This window comes from Oncorhynchus clarkii, unplaced genomic scaffold (assembly GCF_045791955.1).
Source record: "Oncorhynchus clarkii lewisi isolate Uvic-CL-2024 unplaced genomic scaffold, UVic_Ocla_1.0 unplaced_contig_797_pilon_pilon, whole genome shotgun sequence".
Classification (NCBI taxonomy): Eukaryota; Metazoa; Chordata; class Actinopteri; order Salmoniformes; family Salmonidae; genus Oncorhynchus; species Oncorhynchus clarkii.
The window spans coordinates 69,110-85,000 of record NW_027258044.1 but is presented as its reverse complement, the minus strand read 5'-3'; the positions used below and the strand labels follow the sequence as shown (position 1 = coordinate 85,000).

At 38.6% G+C, this 15,891-nt stretch overlaps 1 protein-coding gene across 1 annotated transcript in view; it reads right to left on the bottom strand.

Moving 5' to 3' along the window:
• LOC139394623 (receptor-type tyrosine-protein phosphatase beta-like) overlaps positions 1-15,891 on the bottom strand; it is a 115,909-nt gene that overhangs the window by 44,398 nt on the left and 55,620 nt on the right. Inside the window, exons 16-17 of the mRNA XM_071142724.1 lie at positions 5,202-5,305; positions 3,229-3,403 (exon numbers count right to left, since the gene is read on the bottom strand). Coding sequence (XP_070998825.1) covers positions 3,229-3,403; positions 5,202-5,305 — 279 coding nt within the window. The remainder of the gene's footprint in view (positions 1-3,228; positions 3,404-5,201; positions 5,306-15,891) is intronic.

The following is a 15,891-nucleotide window of genomic DNA, read 5'->3' as shown; positions in this document are numbered from 1 at the left end:
TGCCTCTCTGTCTCTCTCTCTCTCTGGTCCCTTCTTCTCTCTCTCTGGCTCCTTATCTCCCTCTGGCTCCTTCTGTTCTGTCTCTGGCTCCATCTTCTCTCTCTCTGGCCCCTTCTTCTCTCTATCTGGCCCCTTCTTCTCTCTCTCTGGCCCCTTCTGTTCTGTCTCTGGCTCCTTCCTCTCTCTCCCTGGTTCCTCTCTCGCTCTCTCTGGCTCCTCTCTCTTTCTCCCTCTCTCTTTCTCTCTAGCCCTATCTTTTTCAATAAATCATTTTGACCGAACTGGAATACAAAGCTATAAGTGAGTACTGTGTGACTTTTTCACCAACAGTACATTCCGTCAGTTTCTGTAGATACAGAAAGTCGCCTAATTGAAACATCAGCAATATTTCAACATAATTTCACCTGTGTTCATTTTCCTCAGTCCTCGTATTACATTAGCATAGAAGGTAAACTAAAATAGCACCTTTAAATCTGTGAGATGATCAAGTACGATTACCAGAGGACTTTAAAAGTGTAGGATGATAAACCATTTAAAAATTCGGACTAATCTCAAAACAAAGCTTTCATAAAATCCTAAAATATTTAAAGTAGCTAGTCACCCTATTTGAAGTGGTTACAACTTATAAGTTAGAGACTTCTGTGGAGTCTAAACTCATTAAAGTTTAACTTAACAAGAGAAAACACTCACTAACCTTTACTCAAAACTATAATGAGACAAATGCCAAATGTTTAACCAAAGGCAGAGGCATCACATTACTCAGAGCAGAATCTATTTATCTGGGTCCGGGAGTAGTGAACACAATGAAAGATGTGTTCTATAGAACATCTGACTATTAACACATTTAGGATATCAGTCAGTGTGTGTGTGTGTGTGTGTGTGTGTGTGTGTGTGTGTGTGTGTGTGTGTGTGTGTGTGTGTGTGTGTGTGTGTGTGTGTGTGTGTGTGTGTGTGTGTGTGTGTGACTCAGCATCCTGCTAAGAGGAGACCAATGCCACGGCAAAGCAGTGCAAGTTGAGAGACGTGTCACTTGTCAGGTAGAGAGAGTAGGATATGGAATGGATGGGACCTCCACGGATGGGTTTATTCATCACTACTACTGGTAGAAACACTACTACTGGTAGAAACACTACTACTGGTAGAAACACTACTACTGGTAGAAACACTACTACACTACTACTGGTAGAAACACTACTACTGGTAGAAACACTACTACTGGTAGAAACACTACTACACTACTACTGTTAGTGGTCTGTTAGAAACACTACTACTGGTAGAAACACTACTACTGGTAGAAACACTACTACACTACTACTGGTAGAAACACTACTACTGGTAGAAACACTACTACTGGTAGAAACACTACTACACTACTACTGGTAGAAACACTACTACTGGTAGAAACACTACTACACTACTACTGGTAGAAACACTACTACACTACTACTGGTAGAAACACTACTACTGGTAGAAACACTACTACTGGTAGAAACACTACTACTGGTAGAAACACTACTACACTACTACTGGTAGAAACACTACTACACTACTACTGGTAGAAACACTACTACTGGTAGAAACACTACTACTGGTAGAAACACTAGTACACTACTACTGGTAGAAACACTACTACTGGTAGAAACACTACTACACTACTACTGGTAGAAACACTACTACTGGTAGAAACACTACTACTGGTAGAAACACTACTACACTACTACTGGTAGAAACACTAATACTGGTAGAAACACTACTACACTACTACTGGTAGAAACACTACTACTGGTAGAAACACTACTACAATACTACTGGTAGAAACACTACTACTGGTAGAAACACTACTACTGGTAGAAACACTACTACTGGTAGAAACACTACTACACTACTACTGGTAGAAACACTACTACTGGTAGAAACACTACTACTGTTAGAAACACTACTACTGGTAGAAACACAACTACTGTTAGAAACACTACTACTGGTAGAAACACTACTACTGGTAGAAACACTACTACACTACTACTGGTAGAAACACTACTACTGGTAGAAACACTACTACTGGTAGAAACACTACTACACTACTACTGGTAGAAACACTACTACTGGTAGAAACACTACTACACTACTACTGGTAGAAACACTACTACTGGTAGAAACACTACTACACTACTACTGGTAGAAACACTACTACTGGTAGAAACACTACTACTGGTAGAAACACTACTACTGGTAGAAACACTACTACACTACTACTGGTAGAAACACTACTACTGGTAGAAACACTACTACTGGTAGAAACACTACTACTGTTAGAAACACTACTACTGGTAGAAACACTACTACTGTTAGAAACACTACTACACTACTACTGGTAGAAACACTACTACACTACTACTGATCGAAACACTACTACTGTTAGTGGTCTGGTAGAAACACTACTACTGGTAGAAACAATACTACTGTTAGTGGTCTGGTAGAAACACTACTACTGGTAGAAACACTACTACTGATAGTGGTCTGGTAGAAACACTGGTGGTACTCATACAACTCATACAAGTTTAGACTGTCAGACAGCGCATGTACCTGGAGCATGTCAAAGGTCATTTAGCAGGTCATTTACCAGGTCATTTACCAGGTCATTTAGCAGGTCATTTAACAGGTCAGTTAGCTGGTCATTTAGCAGGTCATTTAACAGGTCATTTAGCAGGTCATTTAACAGGTCATTTACCAGGTCATTTAGCAGGTCATTTAGCAGGTCATTTAACAGGTCATTTAACAGGTCATTTAGCAGGTCATTTAATGGGTCATTTACCAGGTCATTTAACAGGTCAGTTAGCAGGTCATTTAGCAGGTCATTTACCAGGTCATTTAGCAGGTCATTTAACAGGTCAGTTAGCTGGTCATTTAGCAGGTCATTTACCAGGTCATTTAGCAGGTCAATTAACAGGTCATTTAGCAGGTCATTTAGCAGGTCATTTAACAGGTCAATTAACAGGTCATTTAACAGGTCATTTAATGGGTCAGGTCACGTATCAGCATGTTGGGACAGCTAAATCCCACCAACCATTGTGTCACTTGTTTGGCGTCATCTGGTGTGGTGGTTCTGTGCGGTGACCTGGTTTGTTGTCATGGTGATTGTGGGTCTGGATCTTACAGCAGATAAACTCTACTCTAGGATGGGGTCTATGATACAACTCCGGTTGTCAGCCGGTATAGGTAGTTACTCACGGTCGATCATGGTGACCACGTTCTCCTCCACGGCGGGGCTGCTGAGTCCAGCTGAGGCCACTCTGACAGCCACGTTGTATCTCCTGTAAGGCTGTAGGTTCTCCAGGCTGAGTAAGGTACTATCCCGGGCCAGACGCAGGGCGTACACCAGCTCCCAGCTGTCCTGCTGACGCACCTGGAATGTAGTGGACATTACTGTAGTCCACTCCTTGTTTTCAACATACTGACAACTGATTACCTAAGTCCACTCCATGTTTTCAACATACTGACAACTGATTACCTAAGTCCACTCCATGTTTTCAACATACTGACAACTGATTACCTAAGTCCACTCCATGTTTTCAACATACTGACAACTGATTACCTAAGTCCACTCCTTGTTTTCAACATACTGACAACTTTAATAGTCCACTCCATGTTTTCAACATACTGACAACTTTAATAGTCCACTCCATGTTTTCAACATACTGACAACTTTAACAGTCCACTCCATGTTTTCAACATACTGACAACTTTAACAGTCCACTCCATGTTTTCAACATACTGACAACTTTAATAGTCCACTCCATGTTTTCAACATACTGACAACTTTAATAGTCCACTCCATGTTTTCAACATACTGACAACTTTAATAGTCCACTCCATGTTTTCAACATACTGACAACTTTAATAGTCCACTCCATGTTTTCAACATACTGACAACTTTAATAGTCCACTCCTTGTCTGGGGCAGCTCGAGCAGGGCAGAAATTTGACAAACTGTTGTATCCTATGACGGTGTCACGTTGAAATTCACTGAGCTCTTCCGTACGGGCTATTCTACTGGGCTATTCTACTGGGCTATTCTACTGGGCTATTCTACTGGGCTATTCCGTACGGGCTATTATACTGGGCTATTCTACTGGGCTATTCTACTGGGCTATTCCACTGCCAGTGTTTGTCTATTTTACCAGGCAAGTCAGTTAAGAACAAATTCTTATTTTCAATAACGGCCCAGTGGGTCAACTGCTTGTGTTTAGGGGCAGAACGACCTTGTCAGCTCAGGGATTTGATCTTGCAACCTTCCCGTTACTAGTCCAATGCTCTAACCACTATGTACCTGCCTCTAACCACTAGGCTACCTGGCTCTAACCACTAGGCTATATGGCTCTAACCACTAGGGTACATGCCTCTAACCACTAGGCTACCTGCCTCTAATCACTAGGCTACCTGCCTCTAACCACTAGGCTACCTGCCTCTAACCACTAGGCTACCTGCCTCTAACCACTAGGGTACCTGCCTCTAACCACTAGGCTACGCTGCCTCTAACCACTAGGATACCTGCCTCTAACCACTAGGGTACCTGCCTCTAACCACTAGGCTACCTGCCTCTAACCACTAGGCTACCTGCCTCTAACCACTAGGCTACCTGCCTCTAACCACTAGGCTACCTGCCTCTAACCACTAGGCTACCTGCCTCTAACCACTAGGCTACCTGCCTCTAACCACTAGGCTACCTGCCTCTAACCACTAGGCTACCTACCTCTAATCACTAGGCTACCTGCCTCTAACCACTAGGCTACCTGCCGTCTATGGAGATTGCATGGCTGTGTGGGTGATTTTATACATCTGTCAGCAACGGGTGTTGCTGAAATAGCCCAAATCCACCAATTTACAGGGGTGTCCACATAGTTTATGTATGGGTTAACCGAAAGGTTGCTGGATCGAATCCCTGAATCCCTGCCCCGAACAAGGCAGTTAACCCATCGTTCCCTGGGTGTGGATGTTAATTAAGGCAGTTTAGAGGGGTTGGCTTAAATGAGGAAGACACATTTCAGTTGAATGCATTCAGTTGCACAACTGACACGGTATCCTACATCCCTGCAAAGCCTTTAGTAAAGTTGGAGAAATGGTATCAGACACCCTGACCTCAACTTGTACAATAATAAGACAAGACATAAAGAGAGTGTGTGTTTGTGAGAGATGTTACATTACCTCCACGGTATAGGAGTCCCAGTGGGAATCAGGGAAGGTCCAGGAACAGGAGATGGATGAGGAACTCTGGGGGAAACAGTGCATGTTCCGCAGTCTGGATGGGTCTGGGAGGAAGAGAGGGAACATTTAGGATTGATTCTTTGATTGATCGATCGATTGATTGGTTGATTGATTAATATTTAATAGACCTTTATTTATTCAGGTAAATTTGACTGTGATTACACAAAGTCCCTAGTCCAAGAAAGCATGGCATGACGTTTTAGTGCAGGGAGTTTTAGAACCATTGAGCTCAGGGTCTCATAGCCCTGAGACGAGAACTACAGTATTACCTTCGGGAGCTTTAGTTAGGAGCACTGTGACAACCAACCTCTGTCTCCTCTACCTTCCTACCACCTGTTTCCTCTACCTACCTGACCTCTGTCTCCTCTACCTTCCTGCCCCCTGTCTCCTCTACCTTCCTATCTCCTGTCTCCTCTACCTACCTATCTCCTGTCTCCTCTACCTTCCTATCTCCTGTCTCCTCTACCTTCATATCTACTGTTTCCTCTACCTTCCTGCCCCCTGTCTCCTCTACCTTCCTATCTCCTGTTTCCTCTACCTTCCTGCCCCCTCTCTTCTACCTTCCTGCCCCCTGTCTCCTCTACCTTCCTGCTCCCTGTTTCCTCCACCTTCCTATCCCCTGTCTCCTCTACCTTCCTGCCCCGTCTCCTCTACCTTCCTGCTCCCTGTTTCCTCTACCTTCCTATCCCCTGTCTCCTCTACCTTCCTGCCCCCTGTCTCCTCTACCTTCCTCTCCCCTGTCTCCTCTACCTTCCTGCCCCCTGTCTACTCTACCTTCCTAACTATGCACTAGCAGTCTGGGTTGAAGATAACACATTTAAAACAAAAGGACTCTAACATCCCATAACTATTTGCATAAAATGAGAAAGAATTCTAAACTAAGGGACCAGCAATGTTAGTTAGCAAAGGCCCTGGGCCCATGTATCTAAAAGCTTCCTGATGGAATAATGATCTGTCCTAATAAGGGCATCTTCAGCCTTGCTAGCAGTGAGAGACAGAGGACACATGAAAAAAAAAGCACTTTTTACTGTTTTACTGGAGGCTTCAATCAGACTTCAATCATTGGCCAGGAGTGAGGATACAATAGGAGCCAGGCAGAGCATTATGAGTTTTGCTGACTCACCACCGACCATAAGAGGCTCTACAGTACGTCACATCAGACTGAGGACAAAGTGGTCAGGGACCGGTTGAATAGAAAGGCTCTCTACATAACAGTGTGAAAGCAAATGAGCACAGAGGCCAAGAATAATATTTTGAGAGGTGTGTTTTGTTCCCGTGCCCTTGGACTGTCTGCCTTTTTCAAAAGGAAAACAACGGTCTGCGTTAGCCCACACTATACACACACACACACACACGACTCAATAACAGGGTTCAATGGAAGTGTGTGGTCTGCGTGACACACGGTTCCAAAGAGATATACACACTGACACTAGCTTCTGTATCTACCTTAGAGGGACCTCAACTAGTCTGAAGCTTCATATTGATGATAGCACTATAAAGGCATTTACATATTCACTCAAAATATTTGTTGTAAATCCACTTGCTCTCTGTGGACTCATTCTTATGGAAACACGTTTTGAGTCGACTGGTTTTAAGACTCAGCACCATGCCATGTTATCTTGGACCAGGTCAAACTGATGTAGAAGTTAGTAGATTGGGCTGTAGTGGTCAAGGGGCCTTGGTTGTTTACCAGAATGACTGGTAAATAGAATGAATAGAACCTGTAACCCTGGTAATATGACTGGTAAATAGAATGAATAGAACCTCTAACCCTGGTAAATAGAATGAATAGAACCTCTAACCCTGGTAAATAGAATGAATAGAACCTCTAACCCTGGTAAAAAGAATGAATAGAACCTGTAACCCTGGTAAATAGAATGAATAGAACCTCTAACCCTGGTAATATGACTGGTAAATATAATGAATAGAACCACTAACCCTGGTAATATGACTGGTAAATAGAATGAATAGAACCTGTAACCCTGGTAAATAGAATGAATAGAACCTCTAACCCTGGTAATATGACTGGTAAATAGAATGAATAGAACCTCTAACCCTGGTAATATGACTGGTAAATAGAATGAATAGAACCTCTAACCCTGGTAATATGACTGGTAAATAGAATGAATAGAACCTCTAACCCTGGTAATATGACTGGTAAATAGAATGAATAGAACCTCTAACCCTGGTAATTTGACTGGTAAATAGAATGAATAGAACCTCTAACCCTGGTAATATGACTGGTAAATAGAATGAATAGAACCTCTAACCCTGGTAAATAGAATGAATAGAACCTGTAACCCTGGAAATATGACTGGTAAATAGAATGAATAGAACCTGTAACCCTGGTAATATGACTGGTAAATAGAATGAATAGAACCTCTAACCCTGGTAAATAGAATTAATAGAACCTGTAACCCTGGTAATATGACTGGTAAATAGAATGAATAGAACCTGTAACCCTGGTAATATGACTGGTAAATAGAATGAATAGAACCTGTAACCCTGGTAATATGACTGGTATATAGAATGAATAGAACCTCTAACCCTGGTAATATGACTGGTAAATAGAATGAATAGAACCTCTAACCCTGGTAAATAGAACGAATAGAACCTCTAACCCTGGTAAATAGAATGAATAGAACCTCTAACCCTGGTAATATGACTGGTAAATAGAATGAATAGAACCTCTAACCCTGGTAAATAGAATGAATATAACCTCTAACCCTGGTAATATGACTGGTAAATAGAATGAATAGAACCTGTAACCCTGGTAATATGACTGGTACATAGAATGAATAGAACCTGTAACCCTGGTAATATGACTGGTAAATAGAATGAATAGAACCTCTAACCCTGGTAAATAGAATGATTAGAACCTCCAACCCTGGTGAATGGAATGAATAGAACCTCTAACCCTGGTAATATGACTGGTAAACAGAATGAATAGAACCTCTAACTCTGGTATATAGAATGAATAGAACCTCTAACCCTGGTAATATGACTGGTAAATAGAATGAATAGAACCTCTAACCCTGGTAAATAGAATGAATAGAACCTCTAACCCTGGTAATATGACTGGTAAATAGAATGAATAGAACTTCTAACCCTGGTAATATGACTGGTAAATAGAATGAATAGAACCTCTAACCCTGGTAATATGACTGGTAAATAGAATGAATAGAACCTGTAACCCTGGTAATATGACTGGTAAATAGAATGAATAGAACCTCTAACCCTGGTAATATGACTGGTAAATATAATGAATAGAACCTCTAACCCTGGTAATTTGACTGGTAAATAGAATGAATAGAACCTCTAACCCTGGTAATATGACTGGAAAATAGAATGAATAGAACCTCTAACCCTGGTAAATAGAATGAATAGAACCTCTAACCCTGGTAAATAGAATGAATAGAACCTGTAACCCTGGTAATATGACTGGTAAATAGAATGAATAGAACTTCTAACCCTGGTAATATGACTGGTAAATAGAATGAATAGAACCTCTAACCCTGGTAATATGACTGGTAAATAGAATGAATAGAACCTCTAACCCTGGTAAATAGAATGAATAGAACCTCTAACCCTGGTAATATGACTGGTAAATAGAATGAATAGAACCTCTAACCCTGGTAAATAGAATGAATAGAACCTCTAACCCTGGTAATATGACTGGTAAATAGAATGAATAGAACCTCTAACCCTGGTAATATGACTGGTAAATATAATTAATAGAACCTCTAACCCTGGTAATATGACTGGTAAATAGAATGAATAGAACCTCTAACCCTGGTAATATGACTGGTAAATAGAATGAAAAGAACCTCTAACCCTGGTAATATGACTGGTAAATAGAATGAATAGAACCTGTAACCCTGGTAATATGACTGGTAAATAAAATGAATAGAACCTGTAACCCTGGTAAATAGAATGTATAGAACCTCTAACCCTGATAAATAGAATGAATAGAACCTCTAACCCTGGTAATATGACTGGTAAATAGAATGAATAGAACCTCTAACCCTGGTAATATGACTGGTAAATAGAATGAATAGAACCTGTAACCCTGGTAAATAGAATGAATAGAACCTCTAACCCTGGTAAATAGAATGAATAGAACCTCTAACCCTGGTAATATGACTGGTAAATAGAATGAATAGAACCTCTAACCCTGGTAAATAGAATGAATAGAACCTGTAACCCTGGTAATATGACTGGTAAATAAAATGAATAGAACCTGTAACCCTGGTAAATAGAATGTATAGAACCTCTAACCCTGATAAATAGAATGAATAGAACCTCTAACCCTGGTAATATGACTGGTAAATAGAATGAATAGAACCTCTAACCCTGGTAATATGACTGGTAAATAGAATGAATAGAACCTGTAACCCTGGTAAATAGAATGAATAGAACCTCTAACCCTGGTAAATAGAATGAATAGAACCTCTAACCCTGGTAATATGACTGGTAAATAGAATGAATAGAACCTCTAACCCTGGTAAATAGAATGAATAGAACCTCTAACCCCGGTAATATGACTGGTAAATAGAATGAATAGAACTTGTAACCCTGGTAATATGACTGGTAAATAGAATGAATAGAACCTCCAACCCTGGTAATATGACTGGTAAATAGAATGAATAGAACCTCTAACCCTGGTAATATGACTGGTAAATAGAATGAATAGAACCTCTAACCCTGGTAATATGACTGGTAAATAGAATGAATAGAACTTCTAACCCTGGTAATATGACTGGTAAATAGAATGAATAGAACCTGTAACCCTGGTAATATGACTGGTAAATAGAATGAATATAACCTCTAACCCTGGTAATATGACTGGTAAATAGAATGAATAGAACCTCTAACCCTGGTAAATCGAATGAATAGAACCTCTAACCCTGGTAAAATGACTGGTAAATAGAATTAATAGAACCTCTAACCCTGGTAATATGACTGGTAAATAGAATGAATAGAACCCGTAACCCTGGTAAATAGAATGAATAGAACCTGTAACCCTGGTAAATAGAATGAATAGAACCTCTAACCCTGGTAATATGACTGGTAAACAGAATTAATAGAACCTCTAACTCTGGTAAATAGAATGAATAGAACCTCTAACCCTGGTAAATAGAATGAATAGAACCTGTAACCCTGGTAATATGACTGGTAAATAGAATGAATAGAACCACTAACCCTGGTAATATGACTGGTAAATAGAATGAATAGAACTTCTAACCCTGGTAATATGACTGGTAAATAGAATGAATAGAACCTCTAACCCTGGTAATATGACTGGTAAATAGAATGAATAGAACCTCTAACCCTGGTAATATGACTGGTAAATAGAATGAATAGAACTTCTAACCCTGGTAATATGACTGGTAAATAGAATGAATAGAACCTCTAACCCTGGTAATATGACTGGTAAATAGAATGAATAGAACCTCTAACCCTGGTAATATGACTGGTAAATAGAATGAATAGAACCTCTAACCCCGGTAATATGACTGGTAAATAGAATGAATAGAACCTCTAACCCTGGTAATATGACTGGTAAATATAATGAATAGAACCTCTAACCCTGGTAATATGACTGGTAAATAGAATGAATAGAACCTGTAACCCTGGTAATATGACTGGTAAATAGAATGAATAGAACCTCTAACCCTGGTAATATGACTGGTAAATAGAATGAATAGAACCTGTAACCCTGGTAATATGACTGGTAAATAGAATGAATAGAACCTCTAACCCTGGTAAATAGAATGATTAGAACCTCCAACCCTGGTGAATGGAATGAATAGAACCTCTAACCCTGGTAATATGACTGGTAAACAGAATGAATAGAACCTCTAACTCTGGTATATAGAATGAATAGAACCTCTAACCCTGGTAATATGACTGGTAAATAGAATGAATAGAACCTCTAACCCTGGTAAATAGAATGAATAGAACCTCTAACCCTGGTAATATGACTGGTAAATAGAATGAATAGAACTTCTAACCCTGGTAATATGACTGGTAAATAGAATGAATAGAACCTCTAACCCTGGTAATATGACTGGTAAATAGAATGAATAGAACCTGTAACCCTGGTAATATGACTGGTAAATAGAATGAATAGAACCTCTAACCCTGGTAATATGACTGGTAAATATAATGAATAGAACCTCTAACCCTGGTAATTTGACTGGTAAATAGAATGAATAGAACCTCTAACCCTGGTAATATGACTGGAAAATAGAATGAATAGAACCTCTAACCCTGGTAAATAGAATGAATAGAACCTCTAACCCTGGTAAATAGAATGAATAGAACCTGTAACCCTGGTAATATGACTGGTAAATAGAATGAATAGAACTTCTAACCCTGGTAATATGACTGGTAAATAGAATGAATAGAACCTCTAACCCTGGTAATATGACTGGTAAATAGAATGAATAGAACCTCTAACCCTGGTAAATAGAATGAATAGAACCTCTAACCCTGGTAATATGACTGGTAAATAGAATGAATAGAACCTCTAACCCTGGTAAATAGAATGAATAGAACCTCTAACCCTGGTAATATGACTGGTAAATAGAATGAATAGAACCTCTAACCCTGGTAATATGACTGGTAAATATAATTAATAGAACCTCTAACCCTGGTAATATGACTGGTAAATAGAATGAATAGAACCTCTAACCCTGGTAATATGACTGGTAAATAGAATGAAAAGAACCTCTAACCCTGGTAATATGACTGGTAAATAGAATGAATAGAACCTGTAACCCTGGTAATATGACTGGTAAATAAAATGAATAGAACCTGTAACCCTGGTAAATAGAATGTATAGAACCTCTAACCCTGATAAATAGAATGAATAGAACCTCTAACCCTGGTAATATGACTGGTAAATAGAATGAATAGAACCTCTAACCCTGGTAATATGACTGGTAAATAGAATGAATAGAACCTGTAACCCTGGTAAATAGAATGAATAGAACCTCTAACCCTGGTAAATAGAATGAATAGAACCTCTAACCCTGGTAATATGACTGGTAAATAGAATGAATAGAACCTCTAACCCTGGTAATATGACTGGTAAATAGAATGAATAGAACCTCTAACCCTGGTAATATGACTGGTAAATAGAATGAATATAACCTCTAACCCTGGTAAATATAATGAATAGAACCTCTAACCCTGGTAAATAGAATGAATAGAACCTGTAACCCTGGTAATATGACTGGTAAATAGAATGAATAGAACCTCTAACCCTGGTAATATGACTGGTAAATATAATGAATAGAACCTCTAACCCTGGTAAATAGAATGAATAGAACCTGTAACCCTGGTAATATGACTGGTAAATAGAATGAATAGAACCTGTAACCCTGGTAATATGACTGGTAAATAGAATGAATAGAACCTCTAACCCTGGTAAAATGACTGGTAAATAGAATGAATAGAACCTCTAACCCTGGTAATATGACTGGTAAATAGAATGAATAGAACCTCTAACCCTGGTAAATAGAATAAATAGAACATCTAACCCTGGTAAATAGAATGAACAGAACCTGTAACCCTGGTAATATGACTGGTAAATAGAATGAATAGAACCTCTAACCCTGGTAATATGACTGGTAAATAGAATGAATAGAACCTCTAACCCTGGTAATATGACTGGTAAATAGAATGAATAGAACCTCTAACCCTGGCAATATGACTGGTAAATAGAATGAATAGAATCTCTAACCCTGGTAATATGACTGGTAAATAGAATGAATAGAACCTCTAACCCTGGTAATATGACTGGTAAATATAATGAATAGAACCTCTAACCCTGGTAATATGACTGGTAAATAGAATGAATAGAACCTCTAACCCTGGTAAATAGAATGAATAGAACCTCTAACCCCGGTAATATGACTGGTAAATAGAATGAATAGAACTTGTAACCCTGGTAATATGACTGGTAAATAGAATGAATAGAACCTCCAACCCTGGTAATATGACTGGTAAATAGAATGAATAGAACCTCTAACCCTGGTAATATGACTGGTAAATAGAATTAATAGAACCTCTAACCCTGGTAAATAGAATGAATAGAACCTGTAACCCTGGTAATATGACTGGTAAATAGAATGAATAGAACCTGTAACCCTGGTAATATGACTGGTAAATAGAATGAATATAACCTCTAACCCTGGTAATATGACTGGTAAATAGAATGAATAGAACCTCTAACCCTGGTAAATCGAATGAATAGAACCTCTAACCCTGGTAAAATGACTGGTAAATAGAATGAATAGAACCTCTAACCCTGGTAATATGACTGGTAAATAGAATGAATAGAACCTCTAACCCTGGTAATATGACTGGTAAATAGAATGAATAGAACCTCTAACCCTGGCAATATGACTGGTAAATAGAATGAATAGAATCTCTAACCCTGGTAATATGACTGGTAAATAGAATGAATAGAACCTCTAACCCTGGTAATATGACTGGTAAATATAATGAATAGAACCTCTAACCCTGGTAATATGACTGGTAAATAGAATGAATAGAACCTCTAACCCTGGTAAATAGAATGAATAGAACCTCTAACCCCGGTAATATGACTGGTAAATAGAATGAATAGAACTTGTAACCCTGGTAATATGACTGGTAAATAGAATGAATAGAACCTCCAACCCTGGTAATATGACTGGTAAATAGAATGAATAGAACCTCTAACCCTGGTAATATGACTGGTAAATATAATGAATAGAACCTCTAACCCTGGTAAATAGAATGAATAGAACCTGTAACCCTGGTAATATGACTGGTAAATAGAATGAATAGAACCTGTAACCCTGGTAATATGACTGGTAAATAGAATGAATAGAACCTCTAACCCTGGTAAAATGACTGGTAAATAGAATGAATAGAACCTCTAACCCTGGTAATATGACTGGTAAATAGAATGAATAGAACCTCTAACCCTGGTAAATAGAATAAATAGAACATCTAACCCTGGTAAATAGAATGAACAGAACCTGTAACCCTGGTAATATGACTGGTAAATAGAATGAATAGAACCTCTAACCCTGGTAATATGACTGGTAAATAGAATGAATAGAACCTCTAACCCTGGTAATATGACTGGTAAATAGAATGAATAGAACCTCTAACCCTGGCAATATGACTGGTAAATAGAATGAATAGAATCTCTAACCCTGGTAATATGACTGGTAAATAGAATGAATAGAACCTCTAACCCTGGTAATATGACTGGTAAATATAATGAATAGAACCTCTAACCCTGGTAATATGACTGGTAAATAGAATGAATAGAACCTCTAACCCTGGTAAATAGAATGAATAGAACCTCTAACCCCGGTAATATGACTGGTAAATAGAATGAATAGAACTTGTAACCCTGGTAATATGACTGGTAAATAGAATGAATAGAACCTCCAACCCTGGTAATATGACTGGTAAATAGAATGAATAGAACCTCTAACCCTGGTAATATGACTGGTAAATAGAATTAATAGAACCTCTAACCCTGGTAAATAGAATGAATAGAACCTGTAACCCTGGTAATATGACTGGTAAATAGAATGAATAGAACCTGTAACCCTGGTAATATGACTGGTAAATAGAATGAATATAACCTCTAACCCTGGTAATATGACTGGTAAATAGAATGAATAGAACCTCTAACCCTGGTAAATCGAATGAATAGAACCTCTAACCCTGGTAAAATGACTGGTAAATAGAATGAATAGAACCTCTAACCCTGGTAATATGACTGGTAAATAGAATGAATAGAACCTCTAACCCTGGTAATATGACTGGTAAATAGAATGAATAGAACCTCTAACCCTGGCAATATGACTGGTAAATAGAATGAATAGAATCTCTAACCCTGGTAATATGACTGGTAAATAGAATGAATAGAACCTCTAACCCTGGTAATATGACTGGTAAATATAATGAATAGAACCTCTAACCCTGGTAATATGACTGGTAAATAGAATGAATAGAACCTCTAACCCTGGTAAATAGAATGAATAGAACCTCTAACCCCGGTAATATGACTGGTAAATAGAATGAATAGAACTTGTAACCCTGGTAATATGACTGGTAAATAGAATGAATAGAACCTCCAACCCTGGTAATATGACTGGTAAATAGAATGAATAGAACCTCTAACCCTGGTAATATGACTGGTAAATAGAATTAATAGAACCTCTAACCCTGGTAAATAGAATGAATAGAACCTGTAACCCTGGTAATATGACTGGTAAATAGAATGAATAGAACCTGTAACCCTGGTAATATGACTGGTAAATAGAATGAATATAACCTCTAACCCTGGTAATATGACTGGTAAATAGAATGAATAGAACCTCTAACCCTGGTAAATCGAATGAATAGAACCTCTAACCCTGGTAAAATGACTGGTAAATAGAATGAATAGAACCTCTAACCCTGGTAATATGACTGGTAAATAGAATGAATAGAACCTGTAACCCTGGTAAATAGAATGAATAGAACCTGTAACCCTGGTAATATGACTGGTAAATAGAATGAATAGAACCACTAACCCTGGTAATATGACTGGTAAATAGAATGAATAGAACCT